This window comes from Hippoglossus hippoglossus, chromosome 20 (genome assembly GCF_009819705.1).
Source record: "Hippoglossus hippoglossus isolate fHipHip1 chromosome 20, fHipHip1.pri, whole genome shotgun sequence".
Taxonomy (NCBI): Eukaryota; Metazoa; Chordata; class Actinopteri; order Pleuronectiformes; family Pleuronectidae; genus Hippoglossus; species Hippoglossus hippoglossus.
Window position 1 is genome coordinate 9,894,046 of NC_047170.1, and position 22,191 is coordinate 9,916,236.

Genomic DNA, 22,191 nt, shown 5'->3' on the forward strand with positions numbered 1-22,191 from the left:
CATTTCACTTCACTTCACTCTGATAACATGGAGCTGAGGAGGCAGAGGTACTGAGAGGCACACAGAGGCACACGGAGTTCTACTGCAAATGATAAGAGACTGTGTTTAACACTTGTTTACAGCAGGGATCCTTATTGTGTGGAGTCTAGTCAATACATGTATACACTTAGCTGCGTTCATTTAAGTGTGCATCTTGTGTGATTGTTTTATTAAGGCCTACCAGCTAAATTTAGTGTAGGATGTTCTCCAGATGTCATCGTGTTTAAGATGTCCCACAGTGGGGAAAATTGCAACATTGCACAAGGGCAGTCAAAAATAGAGTAATAAAGTAATAATAAGTAGCATGCAATACTTGTGGGAGATGTGAATGCAAGATAAATGGAATAAAAACTAATATATGATATAAACAATTGTAAAAACATCCACTCAAGGAGCCTTACAAGTCAGGTGTGTTGATGTTTTATTACATCTAAATAAAGTCATTCAAAACAATTAGATAATCAGAAATCATTATATAATAATCCATTAATTAATCGACAAAAAGTAAATTGAGAAGTTGGAAAATTCAGTAATCAACCGTGTTACACCAACAAAGAGGGAATTGTGATACACACTTGTTAAAAGTAAAGTAAAGAATACAGTACAAACACAAGGAACTGTAAGACACTGAAATATTTACAATGTAAACAAAACTTATACAGCGTAAGCGTAAGCTTTGGCACAGATAACTTCTCAAGTATGAATATCTTTTTTTTTTCACTTTATATTGTTTTAATTTGAATATTGAATTACATAACATGTGAATATGTCAATTTGTCATGTTTTAAATTTTGACCAGCATTTGACCATGTCTTTTGACATTGGACTGATTACACAGATTAACAAGTAAATCATTAATCAAGGAACTAAATGGCAGAAGAATCAGTCATGAGAATAAAATATGTTTTAGTACATTTTTTGGGGGGGGTTCATATGGTTCAAATAGACTAAACAACCAAATTAATTTCATACATAAAAGAAAATAAACCAAGCCACTCTTGCTGTAGAAATGAACATGCTTTTATTAGTGTGGCTAATGCATAGCAAAGTTAAAAACTAAAAATGCACCATGTGTTGCAGCATAAAAACCTGAAGTAAAGGAAGAACAAGACACAGAGGCCTGGGAGATATCATTGTAGGCTTGCCTTTCTAATCAATAAGATAAGTTGTTTTTATCACTTCTGAACAGTTGGGTTTTTGTTCCCCTTTTTATATGAAATCTTCCTACATTTAAAAGGTCTTTTGTTGCAATGTCACACTAGACTGTGTATATTCGTAATAATGCCACAGGCTTAATATTATTCTATTGTAACACAGGATGTTTTTCATATGTCATCGTGTTTGTGCACATCGACTCGTGCATCTTTAGAAGTCACAGTTGTAGGTCTTTTGATGCATCAAACTCATTCAAAACAACAACATGACTATGACAAGATGGTACAAACATGACATTAATGATGTGTTAAAGCACACAAATATAAAAGCAGCTTCTTTTTATTTACAGTTTTACAGCTTTAAAGTCAATGACAGCTATATCATTTGTTTGTTAGATTTAGTGTTTGCTTTTGTACTGATAAATAAACTTGAATCTTTGCTTACAGCTTGGGCTGGAACATGGGCATTTCATTATGATTAAAAATGGCATAAGATTATAAAAGGTAAAAGGCCTAATGAGTGTGGAGCCACTGAGACAACTTTGCATTGTACAATGAATACATTTATTTTCAAAAATATATATTTAATTGGGCTTGAGGAGCCTTAATCAGAGCTGTCAATATACAGTTTTGTTTTGACAGCATCCCCATGCTGTTGCCAAGGATGTTCCTGAACACACACACACACACAATTCCAAGCACTCAGCTGCTGCTTGCATCACCGATTCCTCTGAGCGAGCTCCCGCTCTTGGTTTCCAGAGAAACGTAATGACTTGCCAATAATGCGCAAGAGCACACGAGCGTCCTCCGTGTAATATGGTGAGCGAGAGGTCCCTGGGAGTGCCTGCCCATTGTTTGCTTTAATTTCAAATTGCTCAAATGCTCCAGTCGACACTGGGCACTGCACTAAAAGGGGGCGTGGGGGGGGTAGGGAAGGGGAGCTGGGGAGGAAAAAAAAGTGAATTGTGTGTGGCAGGGGAAAACCTATTAGAGCTAGAGAGAACAAAGGGAGGCGAAGGAGGGAGCAGCGGTTGTGGAGGGGCCCATATAGCTACTGAAACACTGAAAATGGCAAATGATTTTCACAACTTGCACTTGATTAAGTCAAAGTCTGCACGAATCATGTATAATGTTCCTCAGGTTGTCGGAGAGGAGCTTTCTCTGAGACGCAAAATTGCAGCGACACTGTCTGCTCCCAATTGCTAGTGCTGACCTCAAAGTACATACAGCACTCTTAGCTTTTATATAATTCAAGGTATGTTATAGCCATACAGTCTTCTCTGCCTGTCAGAGCTGTGTTGTTCATACATGTCCATCTGGTAGTGCTTGGATTTGGTTCTCTTAAATCCACTGGAGCAGCGGTTCTACCTTTGGCCTGGATCTGTTTGGAAAAATAAGCGGCCTTGTCTCAGCCACATAATGATCCGTATTGATACCTGCTGGACACATGCACATTATTTTTGCACCATGCAAATAACCTGCAGGGCTGGGTGTATGACAGAGGCGCCTGCGGGTTTTTTTTTTTAAATGTTGGCTCTGGGTTCTACACAGTAGCGTGCCTGGTTCAGTGACTGATAGCATCTTCAGTGATGTACAATAGAATGTTTTGACTTGGGCTAGGCAGCAGAAATAAACAAATATATTGAAAAAACATCCTTGAAATACACATTTCATTGTGGCCATTCTCATTTCACTGATTTACCAAGAGTTTATTTCTCTTGGAAAACAAGAGTTTAATTTGCTTTTCCGTGGAGTGGTCTCCTCTGTGCTTGTGTCTTTGGTTTTCATTTAATTGTTAAAAATTTGTCCTCACAGCACTTTTAATGTAAAAGGTCAGAGGACCCTCTCAGTTGAGTCTTGGGCATGTTTGTATTGGCTGGGGCAGTTTTGTGGTCTCTGTGCAGGATGAGGAAAGACAACGCTCAGACCCACAGTCTTACATCCAAGATGGATCTTTACCTTATGTTAAAGAACTGCATCAAGTGTTGTTCTATAGATTGTCTAACAAACTCCATCTCTACATGAGCCAATTTTTATGACATTTGTAAGAAAAAAGGCTGCAGCATAAAGAATGTGCACAGCAAACACCAAATTTTCTCCTTAAACTTTTGTGTGTGTGTGTGGGCGCGTGCATGTGCCTGTATGGGGAACTCAACATAAAACTAAAGCAGTCTGAGAGGATTGTTTTCACAGACTACACTTCAACAAATAACTGCTGACAGGTAAGTAAAGGGGTTTTATTTTGAAGCCTTTTTTTATATACATTTTCCAAATGATGCCATATGCTTTTTTCCCCTTTATTAATTAGTACCGAATATTTTACTTGTATGTATAAAATAAACAGTCTACCACTGTATGTATGGTATGCATGTACATGTGTTAAGTTCAGGAAAATATGTGTCATGTGATGTGCTCGATCAATTTTCACACAGTCTGGCTATTCCATATTCAGACTATTTTTCTTTAAGCTTTCATTTGCCATTGAAACAAGGACAACAGTGTTTCACAACTACACTTTTTTCCTGTTTTCAAATGTCTATTGGATTCAAACGTCTGAATTTTTGTGCCAGTTGTGTGTAATCACGAGTCACATCTTCTCCCTGCTGCACAAATACAACTAATACAGTAAGTTTTAAGGTTAAGATTATTCACTTGCTCTAACCTAAATGCTTCATTACATTTACATGAGTGATAATTATTCTGGCAGTTTATAGGCTGTATATGACTGAGCAATAAAACAATATCAATAACTATCGCAATATAATTTTCAATCAATAGCTATAACAAAGGTTTGATATATAATAATATATTTCTCATGCATTGTGCAAACACATTAGTTATCTACCTCAGTTTTATCAAAGGTTTTGCTGTTTATCAAGTGTGTTTCATTTTCTGCTCATGAGTTTTAAACTACAACTTTCACTCAGGAGCAAAAACCAGCCTTTAAACTTAAAAGAAATATGAATTACAAACTTTACAAGGTGTTTCACAAAAAATATGAACTGTGACATTTATTGTGATAATTATTGATATCATCTGATATGAACACTTTTATCTTGATAATATGTTTGACCATATCATCCTGCCCTATAGCTACAATGCCAGGCTTTATAGATATATTAAATGATATATTTTATCTCTATATATTCTGCACATCTTTCTCAGGGTTTTAGACAGTTAACATTCTGTATTTTGAAGAACTGTGAATGTTGTCACAGACCAAGATGAGGATAATTGATCAGCAATCTTCTATTTGTTTAAGGGTGTTTCTAATTCAGTCAAATACTTGCTTCTATATCTTGCTAATTTTCTTTAATCTATCATCTGTATTTAGTTATGTTATGTTGCTTTTTCATGCTTATGTTTCTATATATGTTAGGAAATATGTTGTTAGAGTGAAGTGTCTTATATCAAGATGAAAATTGTAAGAGAGAAGCCTCTTACAATCCCATTGTACCTGAGTGTAATGAGATCTTGAATCACAGACTCCTGATGTGGGAAAAGTGTGAAATGTGGAAAAGCTGAACTCAGTGAAAATGACCTGAACAACCCAACGCTTCCAAGCCATCGTGATCATTTAGTTAAACCACATTCAGGAAAACAAGAAGAAGAAGAAGAAGGAAAAAAATACAAACAGTTCCAACACGGCGGGGTGAAAGGTGAAGAGAGCCCCTCCCCCCACCCACTGTCCACACACTTCAGGCTCGGATTGCATGTAAAATCACATTCTGCCGGGCTGCTGGGGGGTGGAGAGAGAGAGAGGAATTCATTGTTTTGGCATGGGCCAGTGGGTTTGTGTCATAAAAAGTCTAAATGCTCTTACAAGAGAGAGCCTGCGCCTCCTTGACCAAGTGTCTCCATAAAACTCACTGCGCAAACGAGCCGCGGGGCTGCACGAGCAGAAAGGGACCACGTTTGGTTTGATGAGTGTTAGAGAACTGGAAGAGTTCGTCGCGAGAACCGAAAGATTTTTTTTTTTTTCTCCTTTTACGGCCAGCGAGCTCATAAAAATGTATGAAATTCACCAGATGAACAAGTTAAATAAACCTGAAAGAAACTGGTTTCGACGTTGCTACTGCGTAAAGTGTGTGTGTGGTTTGATTTATCGGAATTAACTTTGTCCATTTGGATCCACATTTCATAAAGAAATTAAGGACTACATGGTCTGATTTACTCTTCATTTTACTTTATTTACATTTTTAATAAATTCACTCCAGTTAAAATGTTGGTTACACTGCACAAAAACTGGTGGTGTGCGTGTGTATGTGTGTGCGTGCTTGCACGTGCTGGAGATGCAGATTTCGTATAATTATAGGTATAAGTTGAAGTTTGTATTCATTCCTCCATCAATAGATTCAGATTGTGTGTGTGTGTGTGTGCGTGTGTGTGCTCGTGCGTGCTTCTCCTTACCGTAAACCGACTTCCATCCCTTCCAAGCCCCTGTCTATCTTAATTAATGAATATAACTTTATTGTAGTATAACTTTAAGTAGTGTGTGTGTGTAATATATATATACACAATTGAGTCCTTTTTACTAAATGTACTATTTGTTTTACTGCTTTGATACTATGTGGGCTACATTAGGGATTATTGTATTACTTCTTATCTTGTTATCTTGAACCTAAATTATAATGGCTCTGACGCAGGCTTAACTCGTGTCCATGAACATATCCCTGAGATTAAAGTGAATATCAACCCTTGCATTGTAACTTCGGTCAGGCAACAAATCAAGCGGACTGGAATATCCACCACTTCTATGAGACCACAAAATCCAACCTCTGCTTGTCCGAGGCTTTTTCACCTGCATCACCAGCACTCAGCGGGCTGTTGCAGGAAACCTCCACCGAGCTTGAGCTCTCTCTCTCGGCCGCTCTGCATCGTCTCCTCCCCTCCGGATCCGGCCATCATCCAGGCGCAGGACAGAGAGGGAGAGACCGGAGGAGGGAATTGGGAATAAGTGCCCTGTGGCATCTGGCGTATCCCCAAATCTGCATAACAAAGAGGGCCCGATCTTAATTGGGAATAATCAAATATATGTAAATACACACGATTATTTTTATTCATAAATTATGACATGATTTGGTCATTGTTTCAAACCGTGAGATGCGGTGATAGCATGAATTTAAAAAACAATGATAACAGAGCCAGCGTGGGGCATTTGAGTGTATGAACCAGAGTGGGAGAAAATAAAACGGATAGATCAGAACAGGCTACATTTGAGAGACATGTTTGACAAAACCCCTTAAGAAAGTTATAAAATTCATTAATATTATTAAGCTATAGTTTAATCTATCTCAATGACAGTTGCCTGACGGTACGTCTTGGTCCACAATGTCTGTGCAATTTTCACAACTTTGCGTAATTTAAGAAGTGCATAAGATGACTGTTCAATTTGGATCAATGCAGAATTTAGAGAGTAGAGAATGAGATAAAATAAGTTTAGATTGCTTTATGTTTACTTCCTTGGATGCAGCCATACTGGATGTGGTCAGAGAAAACAATGAGTTTGGTTACGTATTGTAAACCCAGATTCATGAAGCGGTGTAAGACGTGCAGTGGCCAGGACCCGGTGATGAAGCAGCGCATCGAGTGGGTTCCTGCAGTGCACGGTGACTGTACGGGAGTTATACTCCCCCGGGGGATGTGGACCTTCAGTGAGCTGCCGTGAATCCCCACGTGTTCTGCGCTGGTGGGTGCACGGAGCAGTGCGTGAGAGGCGAGTTCTGCTGCAAACCGAGCAGGTTGTATGCCAAACGGTGGAGGAGGACAGATGACAGAGGTATACTGGAGATAAATAAAGTGATTGGACAGTGGATAAGACTTGCATACACTGATATTTACACACACAAAACACTGAGTGTAACTCTGAATGCCCTCAAGCAACTTGCGCAGTGTAAAACAGGCTTTCATGGCTTATCGAATATATAGTAAGCTCATACAAAGTAAGTCCTCAGATATCTCAATGACTTCATCCACGAGGCAATACACTCTAATTTAATAGCTTAACCATAAAAAAGTGTTAACCATAAAAAACTGGGGAAAACAAATGTTTAGTCCACATTCATCGGAGCATTTTAGGGATTTGTATTTTTAGGATATTTCTCCAGCGAGGAGCTGTAGTAAACGCTTGGCCAACATTTAGTCAACACTGAGGTAAACAAATAAGAAATAAAATGAGTAAATCGTCTTGTGGAGATGAGCACGTCCATGTCTTTGTCTCGGCCCAGTCTCTGGTCACAGGGGATTCACGGGTTTTATATGGAGAATAAAGACGGAACATGACGCTGGGAAAATGTGGCTCAGGGGCGAAACACAATAACCAGTCAAAGCAGGCTTCCGTAGTCTTACTGCTAATTCAAACAATTAGTCTATGTTATATAGGACACAGTCATATTATTTAGACAGCAGTGTGGGTGGTGCTCTCAGCCTGTGGTTCCTCTGCGTGTCCGTGTAGCCTATGTGCACGTGTGTGTGCGTGTATGTCAATATGCTATGTGTGTGTGTGTGTGTGGGGGGGGGGGGTTCAAATTGCGCGTGTTTCCCCCTATACGTGCGTGTGTGCATGCGTATTTCCATACGATTTGCGTGTGCATTCAATTATGTATTTAGACGTGTGCGTGCATCAGTAAGGTTTGCGCGTGCCTTCAAATACTCTCGTCGTGTGTGCGTGCGCGTGCCAATAAAATGTGTGCGTGAATTCAAATTATTTTTCGTGTGTTCGTGCTTGTGTCGATATGATGTGCGCGTGCGTTCAGATTGCGCGTGTCTTTCTTTGTGTACTTATGTGTCATGCTTGTGTTTGCACGTGTATGTTCCATGGAAATCTTGCTTGTGTTTGCGTGAGTGTGTGTGTGTTTGCGTGTGTCAATTAGATGTGCCCATGCGTTCTAATTGCGCGTCTTTTTGTGTATATGTGTGTTTGCATGTTCATACTTTCATTTTCCTTGGAAATCATGCTTGTGTGTGTGAGTGCGTATGCGTGTATGTGTGAGTGTGTTTGTGTGCGTACCTTGCGCATCATTTAAATGTGTACACGTGAACAGGACAAACACATATACACACACAAAAAAGATCTCTAGAAATAAATTCGCCCACATGCAGAGTGACATGTTCGGTAATCCCACAATAACCAATGCAGGCTCCTGCTCCTCCATGTTGCAACACGTTGATAGTAACAACACCCCTATTCATAATATCATTACGATATCAATTTCATATTTAATATAATATACTGTGTGTTTTCTTTTCTAATTATCGCTCCAAGATTTCGAGTTATAAATGTATTTTTAAGCGACAACTCGTTGATTGGATGTGTGCTCACATTGTCTCGAAAATCATGTGGGAAAAGCAACCCTGACTCTGCACATTTAGTTTGGTCCAATCACTGTTCTCATGGTTTTACCAGGGTGGGGGGGTTAACAGGGATTTAACGCTTTACAATGACTCCACTAAATTTACATTAACTTAATATATTTCGCTCTATACACACTTACAATTCCAACTATAACAATTGTATGCGTAAATACATATTAGCAGGGCAACACCCTGAATTGTACAGCATGTCTCAAATTATTTTTACACACACACACGAGATAAATTATGTAAAGGGAAAAGGTGGGGGAGAAAAAAAATTGCGAATGCCGATTAATTCATTATGGTGTAGCCAGACAAATAGACCTACATAGTCTGTATAAGTAGGTCAGTGTATAGGCAACCAACGAGGAAGAATTCATATGGAGAAAACTAAAGCAGAAGAGTTGAGTCTTGGTCAGAGGAACAACAGCAGCGTGGACGTGGAACAGCAGCTCCCCGAGTGTAAAAAAGCAAATATCTTTGTTTTAAACGGTGCTGACTTCCCTCACACACACACACACTCACACACTCACGGGACCGTCTGAAATACGTGGAGCGTGCATTTCACCAGCACATGCAACCCCACTGCGTACAGGACCATGCACGACCTGCATGCATGTTGATGTGGACCAAAGGGGAATAACAGCAAAAACACACTCCGGTCTATAATCACGACTCTTTGCAGGCTCGGCTTTACTTTACACGCAAATAACTGGGGGGATTCAATTTTATTATCAGGTCTTTATTTAGCTTTTGATATATGAACTTGCAATAACTGTATCATTTACTTAAACAGCGGAGAGTGGGGGCACAATTGTGAACTATTGTAGTAGTGTGTGTGTGTGTGTGTGTGTGTAGGGGTGGTGGTGGGGGTATCCATTTTTATTGCATCACCTGTCAGCATCGTCCAATGGGCGTCTACTTCGGGGGCATTAATTGATGAAGGTGTCTCCAGACTGGCGCACCTCCCCTCTGTGTCATTTTATTTGTGGCTCAACCAGCAGCCAGAATAGCAGCTGCATTTTAGCTGTTATTCCCTTTCTCTCTGTCTCTCTCTCTCTGTCTCTCTCTCTCTTTCTCCCTCCCCTCCACCCTCACAGCTCCCTCCCTCCCTCTTCTCTCTCTCACTCTCCTCTCTCCCTATTTTATCCCTCTGGCTGAGGCAGTGGTGTACACCTACCCCTCCGTCCTGCTGCCGACCAGAGGGGAGTGGAGCCGGCTGCAGAGGCAGGTAGCAGAGGAGCAGCCCCCCGGCTTGGTGGACGCATCCGTGGATCGGCATTCCTCCACCATGCCGGTGCGGGGCAAGAGGCGACGAGTGGATGCTGTCGGCTCGTTCGACCTATGAGACACCGGCAGCTCCTTTTAACTCCGCATGTCAAAGTTTACATTTTCATGACGCAGCAGCAGCAGCAGCAGTGTGGATTAAAGGTATGAGCAGGATGTCTTGAGCTCACGACCCCCATGCCATTTGCGCGTAAATCCACAGCATTACTGAGAGTGACTGTACATGGATTAAATACATTGGAGCTGTTGTATGAAACATGGGAGACCTGGAGTGTGGTTTTGAGGAAATGCAAGGGGTGAGACTGGGATACCTGCTCATCCAAGGCAAGCAAATGTTTGCTTTGTCCCAGGTCTTCACCGACCTGCTGAAGAACATCCCTCGGACCACGGTGCACAAGCGCATGGACCACCTGAAGGTGAAGAAGCACCACTGCGACCTGGAGGAGCTGCGCAAGCTCAAGGCAATAAACTCAATAGCTTTCCACGCCGCGAAGTGCACGCTGATATCGCGGGAGGACGTGGAGGCTCTGTACTTCTCCTGCAAGACGGAGCGGGTGTTGAAGTCCAACAAAAGGAAAGCAAAAGCGCCGCTTCCCCCCGGGGAGGTGGACGCGTCCCCGGGGCTGCTCAGCGCCGACGCCGCCGAGCTGTGGAGGGAGAAAGTTTGGTTCAGTTTGCACGGCGTCCCGGAGACTCTCGCGCTCCACAGCAAGGCGGCCAGGCGGAGAGAGCTGGCTCCCTGCCTTACCGACTCCAAACTACCTCAATTTTACCACAAAACCCACGGACGGGATTTCCGTGCGGCGACTAAATCCGGTCACAAACACTTTAAAAACTATGAAACATCTAAAATAACAGGGAACTGCGTTACTTTGAGCCAAAGGCACTCGTTTTACCGGAGCGCGGTGAGCCGGCAGCCCGTGGTGCTCCAGTCCGCCATAGCTGCTCAGTCCAGGCTCTCGCGCTCCGCCGGCGACCTACTTCACAAGAGGAAGAGGAGGCGCGAGGGGGGCGGCGGCAAGGACAGCGCGAGGCACTCGTGGAGCAGGAGCAGGCACGCGCACCACCACGTACCGCCGGTGCTGCTCGTGCAACCCAAACCAACCGGCAGCCACGGGACCTCTTTCGGTGCTTTCCACCTCGGCCAGGATTTCTATCTCCACCCCAGACCCCAGCACCATCACCACCACCAGCAGCAGCACCAGCACCAGGAGCAGACTTTCCCGGAGAGCTACAGCAGCGACACCGAGTCCAGCACCTACTCGGACCGGGCGTACCCCGACTCGGATTTTGGGTCGGGCTTCTCCACCACCAGCAACTCCGGGAGCTCCGAGGAGGAAGAGGAAGAGGATGAGGATGACACCCAGTCGGAGAGTTCAGAGGTCAGCTCCGAAGAAGAGGAGAGCTCCTCTCAGTCCGACTCCAGCTCGGTTTCGAGCCGGGTCTCGGTGCAGAGCATCCGGTTCAGACGCGCCCGGGTCGGGTCTCTCTCCAAAAGCGTCACCACTAGTAAAGCACCTTTGGTCCTGCAGCCCACATTTCACTACAACAACGAGAAGCAGCACAGGACACTGGGTCATGTTGCCCCCCCACACACGGGAGACAGCAGACAGGAGAAAAGGCAAAAATGTGAATTTATTTGCAGTGAATCCAGAAAGGACCTGGGACCCATACAGCCACCAAAATTTAACTCAGCTGTGGGCGAGAGCTTCAAAAGGGAAAAGGCGTGTGATGCTGATCCTGATGTGGAGCTGCCCTCCTATTCACCGGGACTCACCCGGAGCAAGGCCTTTCACCCCACACGCAGGACACCCGGGTATCCCATCAAATGCCCCCCGGGACTCAGCGCACAGTGTGACCAGGACATGTTTCCCAAATGTGCCGATAAAAGGGAGGCGAAAGTCACCACCTTAAAACTGCCAACCCCACTGAGGAAAATAAAGACCGAGACGGAGGAGGCCCCTGTGACCGCCGCCCCCCACTCGGACAGCGGCAGGGCGGCCAGGACACCTCCCTTCAACCTCCACAATGTGAAAGTTAAAGTGGAGGAAAGCTGTGATGAATATGAATACCAGAGCCAGGCCTCTGTAGTCAAATGTAAAGGAGACAATAAAGCGGAGAGCAGCTATGGCCTGCATATCAGCGGTGCCCTCATCAAGCATGGGGACTTTTTCAATAGCGGGATTAAAGCCACAGATAAGAGCCCTGATGTGGCCCCCAGGTCCCCATGTGGCCCTCAGGAATGCAGCAGCACCCAGGACCCATCGTGCACCGAGGAGGGGGGGCACAGACACAAAACCTGGAAGGCTGCGGTGCTGGGGAACAAGAAAGCCCGAGTTTCCAGGTTGCAAACAAAACAAAACGTGCCCAGGGTCAACAAGGCTGCCCTGTCTTCTTCTTTTTCCTCCTCCTCCTCCTCCTCCTCCTCTTCTTCTTCTTCTTCTTCTTCTTCTTCCTCTTCTTCTTCTTCTTCATGCTCCTCTTCCTCTTCTCGTCAGGAGGCGTCCACGGAGGATTTACCGAGCAGACGCAAACGCAGCAGCAGCGCCAGTACCGCAGCACCGGCCGCAAAAATGCCTTTCAGCCTGATGGCGAATTTCCCCTCCCCGCCGTCGCTGGTTGTTGGCAACGACGGGGATTTGTGCCCCGCTTACTCCCTGAACTCGCTGAGGGGCCCCGGGCCTCCCCCTCCGTCCCACCCCGTGTGGAGGTGGCAGCCAGGCGTCCACATTCTCCCTCCCCCACACACTCAGAGAACGAGGAAATACTGAGGGTTTAAAAAAAAAAACAAGCAAAACAACAAAAGCCCCCACCACGGTGTCCATCTCCAACACAATCGTAGCCAGAGTCTTAACGTGAGCGCACCAGAACTGCTCCAAACTTTTGTCGGTCTGTATTTTTTCCACCTCCCCCTCATCCCTTCTTCTTTTTTTTCTTCCTGTGAATGGATATACATTCCTGCTTTGTTTTGAAGTTTGATGGAGGAAAACCTACAAGATCTGCCCCCCTCTCGGAGCCTCACGCACACGGGACTGTGAGACACCGCTCGTGGATTTACGCTTAAAAAAGTTGTGTTTTTTTTCTTCTTAATAAGCTACCAACCCTAAGCAATATGTTAGGTTCTCATTGTTGTGTTTACTTGATTTTTTATTATAATTATTATTCTCTAAACTCGACTGTTTCTTCTTCGCCTTTCGACTTGTTGGATTGTATGATGCCAGGGTTTTAGTGGTTTGTGCTTTGTCTGAAAAAAGAGGGGGGAAATCCCAGCATTCTTTGGGATGAGGCTAATTTTAGTTTAAGATGGTGCTGAGTTTGATTTAAATCAAGAAACAAAGAAAGAAAAAGTCAGGGTTCCAATTCTGTGCCACTAAAAGCTGTGTTTTCTTTCATGAGTGTCACGCTGTCCAGCTTGGCCACACTGGTTTCCAAGTGTTCAGCTTCAGAGGATTCTTATGAAAATGGGTTTTATCAGTGTCAATCTATACTTTCTCACAGTTAAGCCTTTATTAGATTCGACAGGGAATTATTCCTGGTGGTTGTGGTTTTTTTTCCAGAGTGCTTGTGATCTGGTTTTCAGTCTTGTTTTTTTATTTTTTTTCTGCGCAGTATTTCCTGGTTGTCCTAACGTGTGTGACGGCGCACAGACGCAGGGCCCAGACACAACACACAGGCCTTATGTACTCAGACAATCACATGAAGGAATAAGGCTCAGACCTTCACAGCGCGACACACTCGGTTCGTGTCCCCGTCAAATCCTCTTGGACACCGGTGGCGTCTGCGCGTCATATCTGTGCCATAGGTTTGCGTCTCTTCACGCGTTCAGGCGCACGAAAATAAATCAGGAAAAATAACGTGCACACACAAATGGCGATGTCCAAGATAGGGTTTCCATGTGGGATGTGAATCAGGGGTGAAAAATAAATGAACCAGCACCAAAAACGCGTGAAACACCTTCTATAGCTACACTGGCTACTCAGAAACAATGCGACAAAGCACAAGTGATTGCACTTTGCTACCATTGGGGGGTCTTGATTTAGCTTTAGTGGTGTCTGACTACAGCATGGGACATTATGGTGGGGGGATGTTGACAGAAAGAAAAACAAGAAATAAAAAGGATAAGACTGTTGGATGTAGACAAAAAGACCAACAAGGTGCATTCAATTCCCTGCGCTTTTGAGGATTCTTTAGGTTTTTTGGTTTCCTATATGCTGATTCCAGTGTTGTTCATTATTCTGTTTTTAGTAGAATTCAATTCTCTCCATCTGAGGAATAAAGACGCCATTTATTCCTCCATTATTGGCTGATACACCCAAAATACAATTAGCTTTTTTTAAATTTAAGAGCCTATATGCTTTCCTCACATAATCTCAAATTACCACATCAATGTAGACTCAGTGAATGTACTACCCCATGTAGCCCCCACATTTTTAGTTGCACACACTTTTTAAAGGCTCAAGCTGCACCTACATGTAGGTATATGGACTATACCTACATGCCTGGATGCTTTTAATGGCCGGACTCTGCTTAATTGGCAGGCTTCTGTCAGCCACAAAAGGAAAGGAGGCCCAGCTTATGGCGAGCCGGATCACAACAAACCCAAAGCCCCGAGAATGATGTCAGCCTCCTCACAAGCACATGCAGCGAAAAAGGGGGCACATTCATTCAGAGGATTGTAGGAACTATTTAAAGGGTGATTGTAAAGTTTAAAAAAAAGACAGCGAGAGAGAGTCAGAGAGAGTTTGGGGGGAAGGTGGAAAGATGTCCAAATAGCAAGTTTCACTCAATCAGCGTTGGCACAAGATGTTTGTTCAGTCATGAAGCCACCAGCTCACTGTGGGCCTTATTTTTTCCTTTACTTTGAGGCTGGGGCCAACAACTCAAACTTGAACTCAAGATATTCTCAGCCTGTAAAGAGGATATTTCTGGAGCTATATGACACAAGCTGTGAGTGTGTGTGTGTGTGTGTGTGTGTGTGTGTGTGTTTGTGCAGGCTACAGCAGTAAAACGGAGGGGGTTGCACAGGGTCGAGGAGGAGGAGGGTGGCGGTGGTGGTATGGGGTGATGGGGAGGGGGTCGCTGTGTTGCAAGAGCGAAGCTTTCAACCTTTAATCCGCATGTCAAAAGCACAGGCTGCACGGCATAGGAGGAAGAGGAATAGCCGTGCGTAAAGCTGTGCGGGTTACCCCCTCCCTCCCCCCCTCTCTCTCTCTCTGACACACACACACACACACACACACACACACACACTCCACCCTCACCACCCCAATGACGCACCAGCCTATTCTCACGCAGCGCTCACAATGCACGGCTGACGGACGGGGATGGTGGTAGTGGCCTGTTGGGAGGACCCCTTTTTTTTCCACCATTATGACAAATAGCGCCCTGACAGTGACGCTATCAATGTAAACAATTGCATCGTGCTGCAGATAGAGGCTGCACGCCCTCTTTCTCCTCCTCTTCCTCTTCTCTCACTCATCCACTTTTTCCTGTTTTTCTTTTTTATATACAATACTTGAGGTCAGCTTTTTTGACATGGAATTTGAAGTCACTGGTTGTTTATATGAGACTGAATATTTATTTTTGTGAAGTTTTCTGAGGTTTCTTGTATATTGAATTTTTTGGGGGGTTGTGAATATATATATCTATATATATAGTACAGCTGCACTCGAAATGGAAACTTGAACGGTGGATTTCTGAAGCACTTTCCCTTTCTTTTTTATTATGAAGCATTCATTAAAAGCGACTGAGTGTAAATGTCATGACTACTTTCTCTTTCTTTTTTTAGGAGGATAGGTATTTGTTATAATTATGTCTGTCTGTGTGTGTGTGTGTGTGTGTGTGTGTGTGTGTGTGTGTGTGTGTGTGTGTGTGTGTGTGTGTGTGTGTGTGTGCGTGCGTGCGTGCGTGTGTGCATGGGGATATAAATAGGTTTAATTATGGGGAAATTGTCCTAAATTTTGCGTTACATAGGAGAGGTTTATGAAATTAAAGAAATAAAATATTTTCCTTCTTTTTTTTAATAATCTTTTATTTTGGGTACACATCTGCTTTTCATCGTTGATACGTCCTACAGAGTTTGACATAAAATCTCCCCCACTTTTTAATTTCGTCTCCTCTGCACCACATTAAATGATGAAGGTATTAATGAACAATCAGACGTATATATTCAATTGGACACAGTAAGGGTTTTTCTGAGGTTTCTGATTTGAAAGGAAATGGACCTCACATGCTTATCTACACTGTGGGAAGTTTAAACCAACAATTGTGTTAAATATAGGCCTAGTTAAAAGATGAGCACATGTAATATGTTCATGGTTTAACTCCAACAGCGTAGAGAGGGATTCCCTTCCCGTGTGTGTGTGGGTGTGTGTGTGTGTGTGTGTGTATGTGTGTGTGAGAGAGAGAGAGAGAGAGAGAGAGAGAGAGAGAGAGAGAGAGAGAGAGAGAGAGAGAGAGAGAGAGAAGACGGAAGACGTGGTGGCCCTTCGGAGCCTGCAATAATAACAAGAGGCTAACCGCAGACATTTACGCATGCAGCCATTCCCAAACCACTGCGCATGAGGTGGTGCGTGCATGGAAGCTGCACTCAAGGTTTATGCAAGCAGAGAGGAACACCTTCCATAAGCCGGAGCTAAACAACACTAGTGCGCTGCACTAAAGAGAGTTTTATAGCTTGAATGCAAAAAAGCAGGAAATGCTGTGCGTAAAGAGGTGGCGAACTTTTATAACCCCCCTCTATAACTAGGCTATAATAAGAGATACAATAACAACTGTAAAAGAGGAATAAAAAGTTAAATCCAGAATGTAAAATACAAGTAGATAAAATAACAGCTCAAAGCCACGTGTTGTATGAGTGCACAACCTGCCCCGGGCTATTCCACAAATCAGGATATTGTGTGCAGCGCAAAAACCTTTAGAACTTCTCCAAAGAAGCTCTGACTGGACTTGCCCTTCGCTCATGCTGCCACGTTTGACGTGATGTGTCCCTGATTAATGAGACTGCGGTGTATAGTCTACGTGGTGTAGGCTCGAGCCCCGGGGATGATAAGGGGAGCCGGGGCTGCATTGCAGGCTGTCTGGCCACAGCTCGACGGCTGCTGCTGCCGCCGCTGCTGCTGCTGCATGGAGCTGGAGCCTGAAGGGGCCATACTGGAAGCAGGGACTAGCCATTATAGTGCTGCTGGCGTTTCAGGGTTAAATTCCAGTGCGGATTGGGAACCAGTAGACTGTAACTTCTATAGAATAACAATGGAAAGAATACGTGAGGGGAAAGAGAACCAAACACGCCCTCACACAATTTAGTAAATTCATTTAAAAAAAAGATTCTAAAGAGCTCAGTCTATATTGCATAAATTGGTCTCTGCATGCATGTTTTGGAAAAACCAAGTTGTGGGTATTGCTGACACTTGCATGGCGCGCCAGGGTCAGCACTTTGCATTGATCTTTGAGACAATCAAATACACGGAGGCCGATAAAAGCTGTCAGGAGCCGTGTTTATGTCTAATCTCTCAGCTGTAAAGTATTCGCCTGCATGCACTCGCCACATCACACAAGGCCACGCACTCCGCCAGCTCATAACGTTGTTATACATTAATATACAAAAAATCTCTTTGCATTATGGAGCCATTTGGAGAGTTTGAAAAAAGGTTATGGTGGCTGTTAATGCACCAACATTTGTATGTCGTGCATTGTCTCTCTCTCTCTCTCTGTGTGTGTGTGTGTGTGTGTGTGTGTGTGTGTGTGTGTGTGTGTGTGTGTGTGTGTGTGTGTGTGTGTGTGTGTGTGTGTGTGTGTGTGTGTGTGTGTGAATACATGTGTGACCTGTGGTTCTGCAGGTCTCATGGAGCAGAAGAGTCCCTGAGAAGTCTCTGCATGATAAAACGGCTCTGCTGCAGAAACTGTCACATTGCATGCAGACACACACTTGTGCAGCCCGAACGAGGAAAGCAGGACCTACTGCGAAACCAAATATAAAAAAATATATATTTTATGGCTCACCTAAAATTTAAATAATGCCCACAATAATTGCCCCTAATTAGCATTGTATTCTTTAATCAAAATAACCGAAGCCTGAAATTAAACTCAGGCTCATGCACATTTAGTTGCATAGACTCTAAATGTACATTGCATTACAAACTAAGCAGCGTCAACATCCAGGTTGCATGCAATCGTAATGGCGCAGCCTTTACGCTTATAGCCGAGCTTTATACAACAAACCCTGACTCTGTGCATACTTCAGTCTCACGTGTGTGTTTTAACTGCACCATTTAAACCTTACAGAGGCTGTAACTTTTATAATAATCCAGTCAGATACCAGTGTGATGTAACAGATTCATAGGAAGTTGGGGAAATTACAGCTTCACTATCTAACACTTTCTGACTCCACGGTTTAAGGTGCAGAAGAAACATCGAGGAAAGCTGCGGTCTCTGTGGATCCTCTCAGGGTTTGACTTCTCTGCCTGGCTCATGTGCTTTTCCCCTTTTTAAACGTGCATGTATTTATTCGAGCAACATGAGAAACAGAGTGGATTAGAGGAACAGTAAACTCGCACCTTTTCTCTTTCTTTGCTTTAATATTTGTTTTATCTACCTGTGTTATGAGCTCCAAGCATTTCACACTTTTCCACATTTGTAAAGCTGCAGAGAAGATAAACTTCAGTGGAGTTTGAATTAGCCCACGTGAGGGGCCATCATTTAATGTATGGAGACTGACAACATTTGTATTTTATAATCCTAATTGTATAAAAAAATTATTCAACACCCCAAAAACTTCTCCATTTACAGACTATACTTGTTTACGTGTGTGGAGACTTGCAATCAATCAAAATGCCTAAAAGTCCCAGAAGTGAATAGAAGAAAAAAAGTAGTGCAAAGGTCATGGACTCATAACATTGTTATATCCATACGATCATGCAGCCATAACAAAACAGCAGTGATACAAAAGTACGAATTAAAGCAAAGGGCTTTGTAATCAGGCCCTGACGTTCTCATATGTACACTTTACTATTTAAACCTGTTTTTTCACTGCAGCTTCGATCGTGCTGGTTTAACGTGCAGGCAGAGAGACCGTGGTGCGGGAAAACAGCGCTGCCTCTGCTGGGGCTTTACCCGGAATCCTCCTGCTCAGACCCGGGGCCAGAGGGAGGGACGGCGGCCTGGTTTTGGAGAGAGGACATGGGACAACAATGCACCTATTAAGTATTTTTAAAGAATCCATTCAAACGCCAAATGGTGTACTGCAAAGTAAAAAGATAAACCAAATAAATAAATAAATAAATAAAATTATAAATAAATAAAACATGGGAGCTTTAGGCTTAGGAAATATAGACTACTGTTGATATTGAGTAATACGTAATACGTATAGTAAATATAGTAATAAGTAATACGTTTGTTTGTTTGGGATCCTATTACCACCCAAGACCCCTGCAACTAATTATATAGAAAAAAGTCTGTTGTCATATGTAATTATTATTATTAGAGGCATTAGTAGTAGGTTAAATACAATCTTTGTCTTTCCAAATACAACACTGATAATAATCTATAACTTCTAATGGATCACTGATCACCAAATTAGTGAGTTCAGTGTTGCTCACGTGGCACTGATCTCGTGCGTCTTCTCGCCTGCGCGTGTAAATTAAATGTGAATCCTCTCTGCTTGATAAGTGGCCCTGAAGCGATGAAAACGCATTTTAGAAAAAAAAGACACGGAACTGTGGTGGATTTCCCTCGCCATGGGGACGTGCACGGGGGGTGAGGACGGACGCAGGAGGAGGAGGAGGAGGAGGAGGAGGAGGAGGAGGAGGAGGAGGAGGAAGGGGAAAACCAGCACCAGAGGGGCTTCTGCTCCGTCATGGAGCTCAACTCCATTTGTAAAGGCTTTTCTTGGGACAGCGCAGAGCCAGATGTAGCCTCATGCTGAATGGAGTATGCGGGCTGCAGCAACTTTTACCATACAATTCAATCAGTTATCAACAAGCCCCCCTCCCGGTCAGTGGAGTGCGGACCGGCCCCCGAGTGGCGCTGGGAGCCTGCAGCGTTCAGCAGATCGGTGTGAGACAAACACACCAACATTTAACAACATTCCAACATTTAACAACATTCCAACATATTTTAAGAGATTTTATTCCAAAACATAAGAAAAGCAGTTGTTTTTTCTGTTGGTTTAACCTATAAGTTCACATGTGGCTTCTCATGTGGAGGTTTGTTTATGAATTATTCATGAAAGTTAACATATATTGATGGACACCAAAGAAAAATATTTACACATTACAAGAAAATTCAGAGGGTGTGGAAATTATTTGTCTAAATTATTGTTTTACTCCTATAATTAGTTTGTTATGGTTCAGACACTGCTCTTAAACTATAGCCATTTATGTAAATTAAAGAAATATACCAAACCTCATATAGGTAATTCCATTAAAAAGAGAAATGAAGTCTGAAACTTCAAAAAACTGAAACTTCAGATAGATACACAAAAAAAAAATATATTACAAAAATTCTGAAAGTGCCTATAGGTTCTAGTTTTGTGGAAGTGATTTATCTCATTATATATTATTATTTGTTTCCTAATTTAGTTTGTAATGGTCCAGAGCTTAAACTCAGAATTTATTTTAAATACTATTTCAAAAACTGGAATTCATAGATTTTTGTCATTGGGTGTAGTTTTCAGTTCTAAATATAAATGTTGTTTGAAACATGCAACCTAACTCAATCTGTTTCAGCTTAATGGTCCAAAAATATCCTAAACTTCAGACCCAGTTCAATATTTCGTGTTCAGTTTGTAGTGAAGCTCAACTGAAGATATTGAGTAAAGTTTGACATTCCTGTTGTACATTTGAAGAAATTGTCAAATCCTGTGACACGGATGAGTGAACATGTCTCAATATTAATTTTAAACATTATTGTTATTATTATTATATTTATCAACCTTTTTGTACTAGTTTATAAAATTTTCGAAAACAAAAAATCTTTGCAATGACAATACGTTTCCGATAAGAAATGTAGATCAGCCAATCTCCACATGGGCACATCATTTGTAAAGAGGAAAAGTAAAGCTTTTATAATAAAATAAACTATAATAACCACAATTTTAAATGTATACACGTCAGTTCTTTGGGATATATTTGATGTAAACATCTATAAATGTATGCAGTCCTTTATAATATTAGATCCTGGCTTATTGAAATAAAAGGAAATGACAGTTTCAAGCTGCAGATCAACTGATTAAAATGTCCCAGGGCCTGAAAACTAATATCTGGACACTGGTTCCCTTTATTAAATGACAGGTCAGTTGAGAACATTACACACTATAGGGGGATTTGAACAGGCCACAAGCAGCGGTGACCTTTGACCCCTCATACCAGGGACTTAGAACAAGGAGCCCAGGCTGGACTGGTGGGGGGGGTATAAAAGCCACCAACACACACACACACACACACACACACACACACACACACACACACACACACACACACACACACACACACACACACACACACACACACACACACACACACACACACACACACACACACACACACACACACACACACACACACACACGAGAACCCGCTGACACATCAAAACAATATGGAACTTGCTTAACAAACATAGATTCTTCCAATGACAGATAATTAGCTGAGATTCTACCACTGACCTACATGTATTCAGGCCGCAGCTTGTTGATTATTAATTAGTGTGTCAGTGCCACTGGCCCTCGCCTAAGTCGACAGATATTCTCACCCAGAAACCTACATGTCAAATGTCAGACGGATGAAGAACAGCCCCTCTGGGTAAGAGACATGATGTGTCAGAGACAGATTTGAGCGGATGAGCTTCCTTTCTTCTGCTCTTCAAGTGAACTTTCTTAAATTGGGAGGGTGAGAAATATAATAGGACACGTACGCTGCTGTCTGGGCCTTAGCCAGATAAGGTTGCAGCCAACGTTTTTCACCCACTTCTTCACACTGGGTATTCAGGATGTGGGACAAAGGGGGAAAAGCCGGGGATTGAACACTCATTGTAACCAAGTCCTTATTTAGGAGGAGGTGTATTCACATCAGGAGATGTTTCATTAAAAGTTCATTTAAGTTTGGTGTTTATCAGTAAAGAGCAGAACTTTTTACCTGTAGAATTAAAATGTGAGTTTACAATGATACAACATTGATTCCTTCCAGTATATTTGTATTCAGACCTACTAGGTCATGTTGTTTCAGTATGGAGTTCTTTCTGTTTGGTCAGCTTCATTTAATCATACTCTTTGTAGTTTTTTTCGAAATATCATCAGTATATAACTTTATAATAAAATGTTGGTATTTATTTCTATTTCCTTCTTTTATTCAGAGTTTTTTAAGAC

General features: G+C 42.7%; 1 protein-coding gene across 1 annotated transcript; it reads left to right on the forward strand.

The window, feature by feature from the left end:
• Nucleotides 1-8,854: 8,854 nt before the first annotated feature.
• skida1 (SKI/DACH domain containing 1) lies at nt 8,855-15,590 on the forward strand. The gene has a single exon (XM_034572660.1). The coding sequence runs from the start codon at nt 10,091-10,093 to the stop codon at nt 12,602-12,604; it is 2,514 nt and encodes an 837-aa protein (XP_034428551.1). The 5' UTR covers nt 8,855-10,090; the 3' UTR covers nt 12,605-15,590.
• Nucleotides 15,591-22,191: the final 6,601 nt, after the last annotated feature.

What these genes read in the sequence shown, in the direction of transcription:
- skida1 (XM_034572660.1), top strand. Translation starts at nt 10,091, where the DNA reads ATGGGAGACCTGGAGTGTGGTTTTGAGGAAATGCAAGGGGTGAGACTG.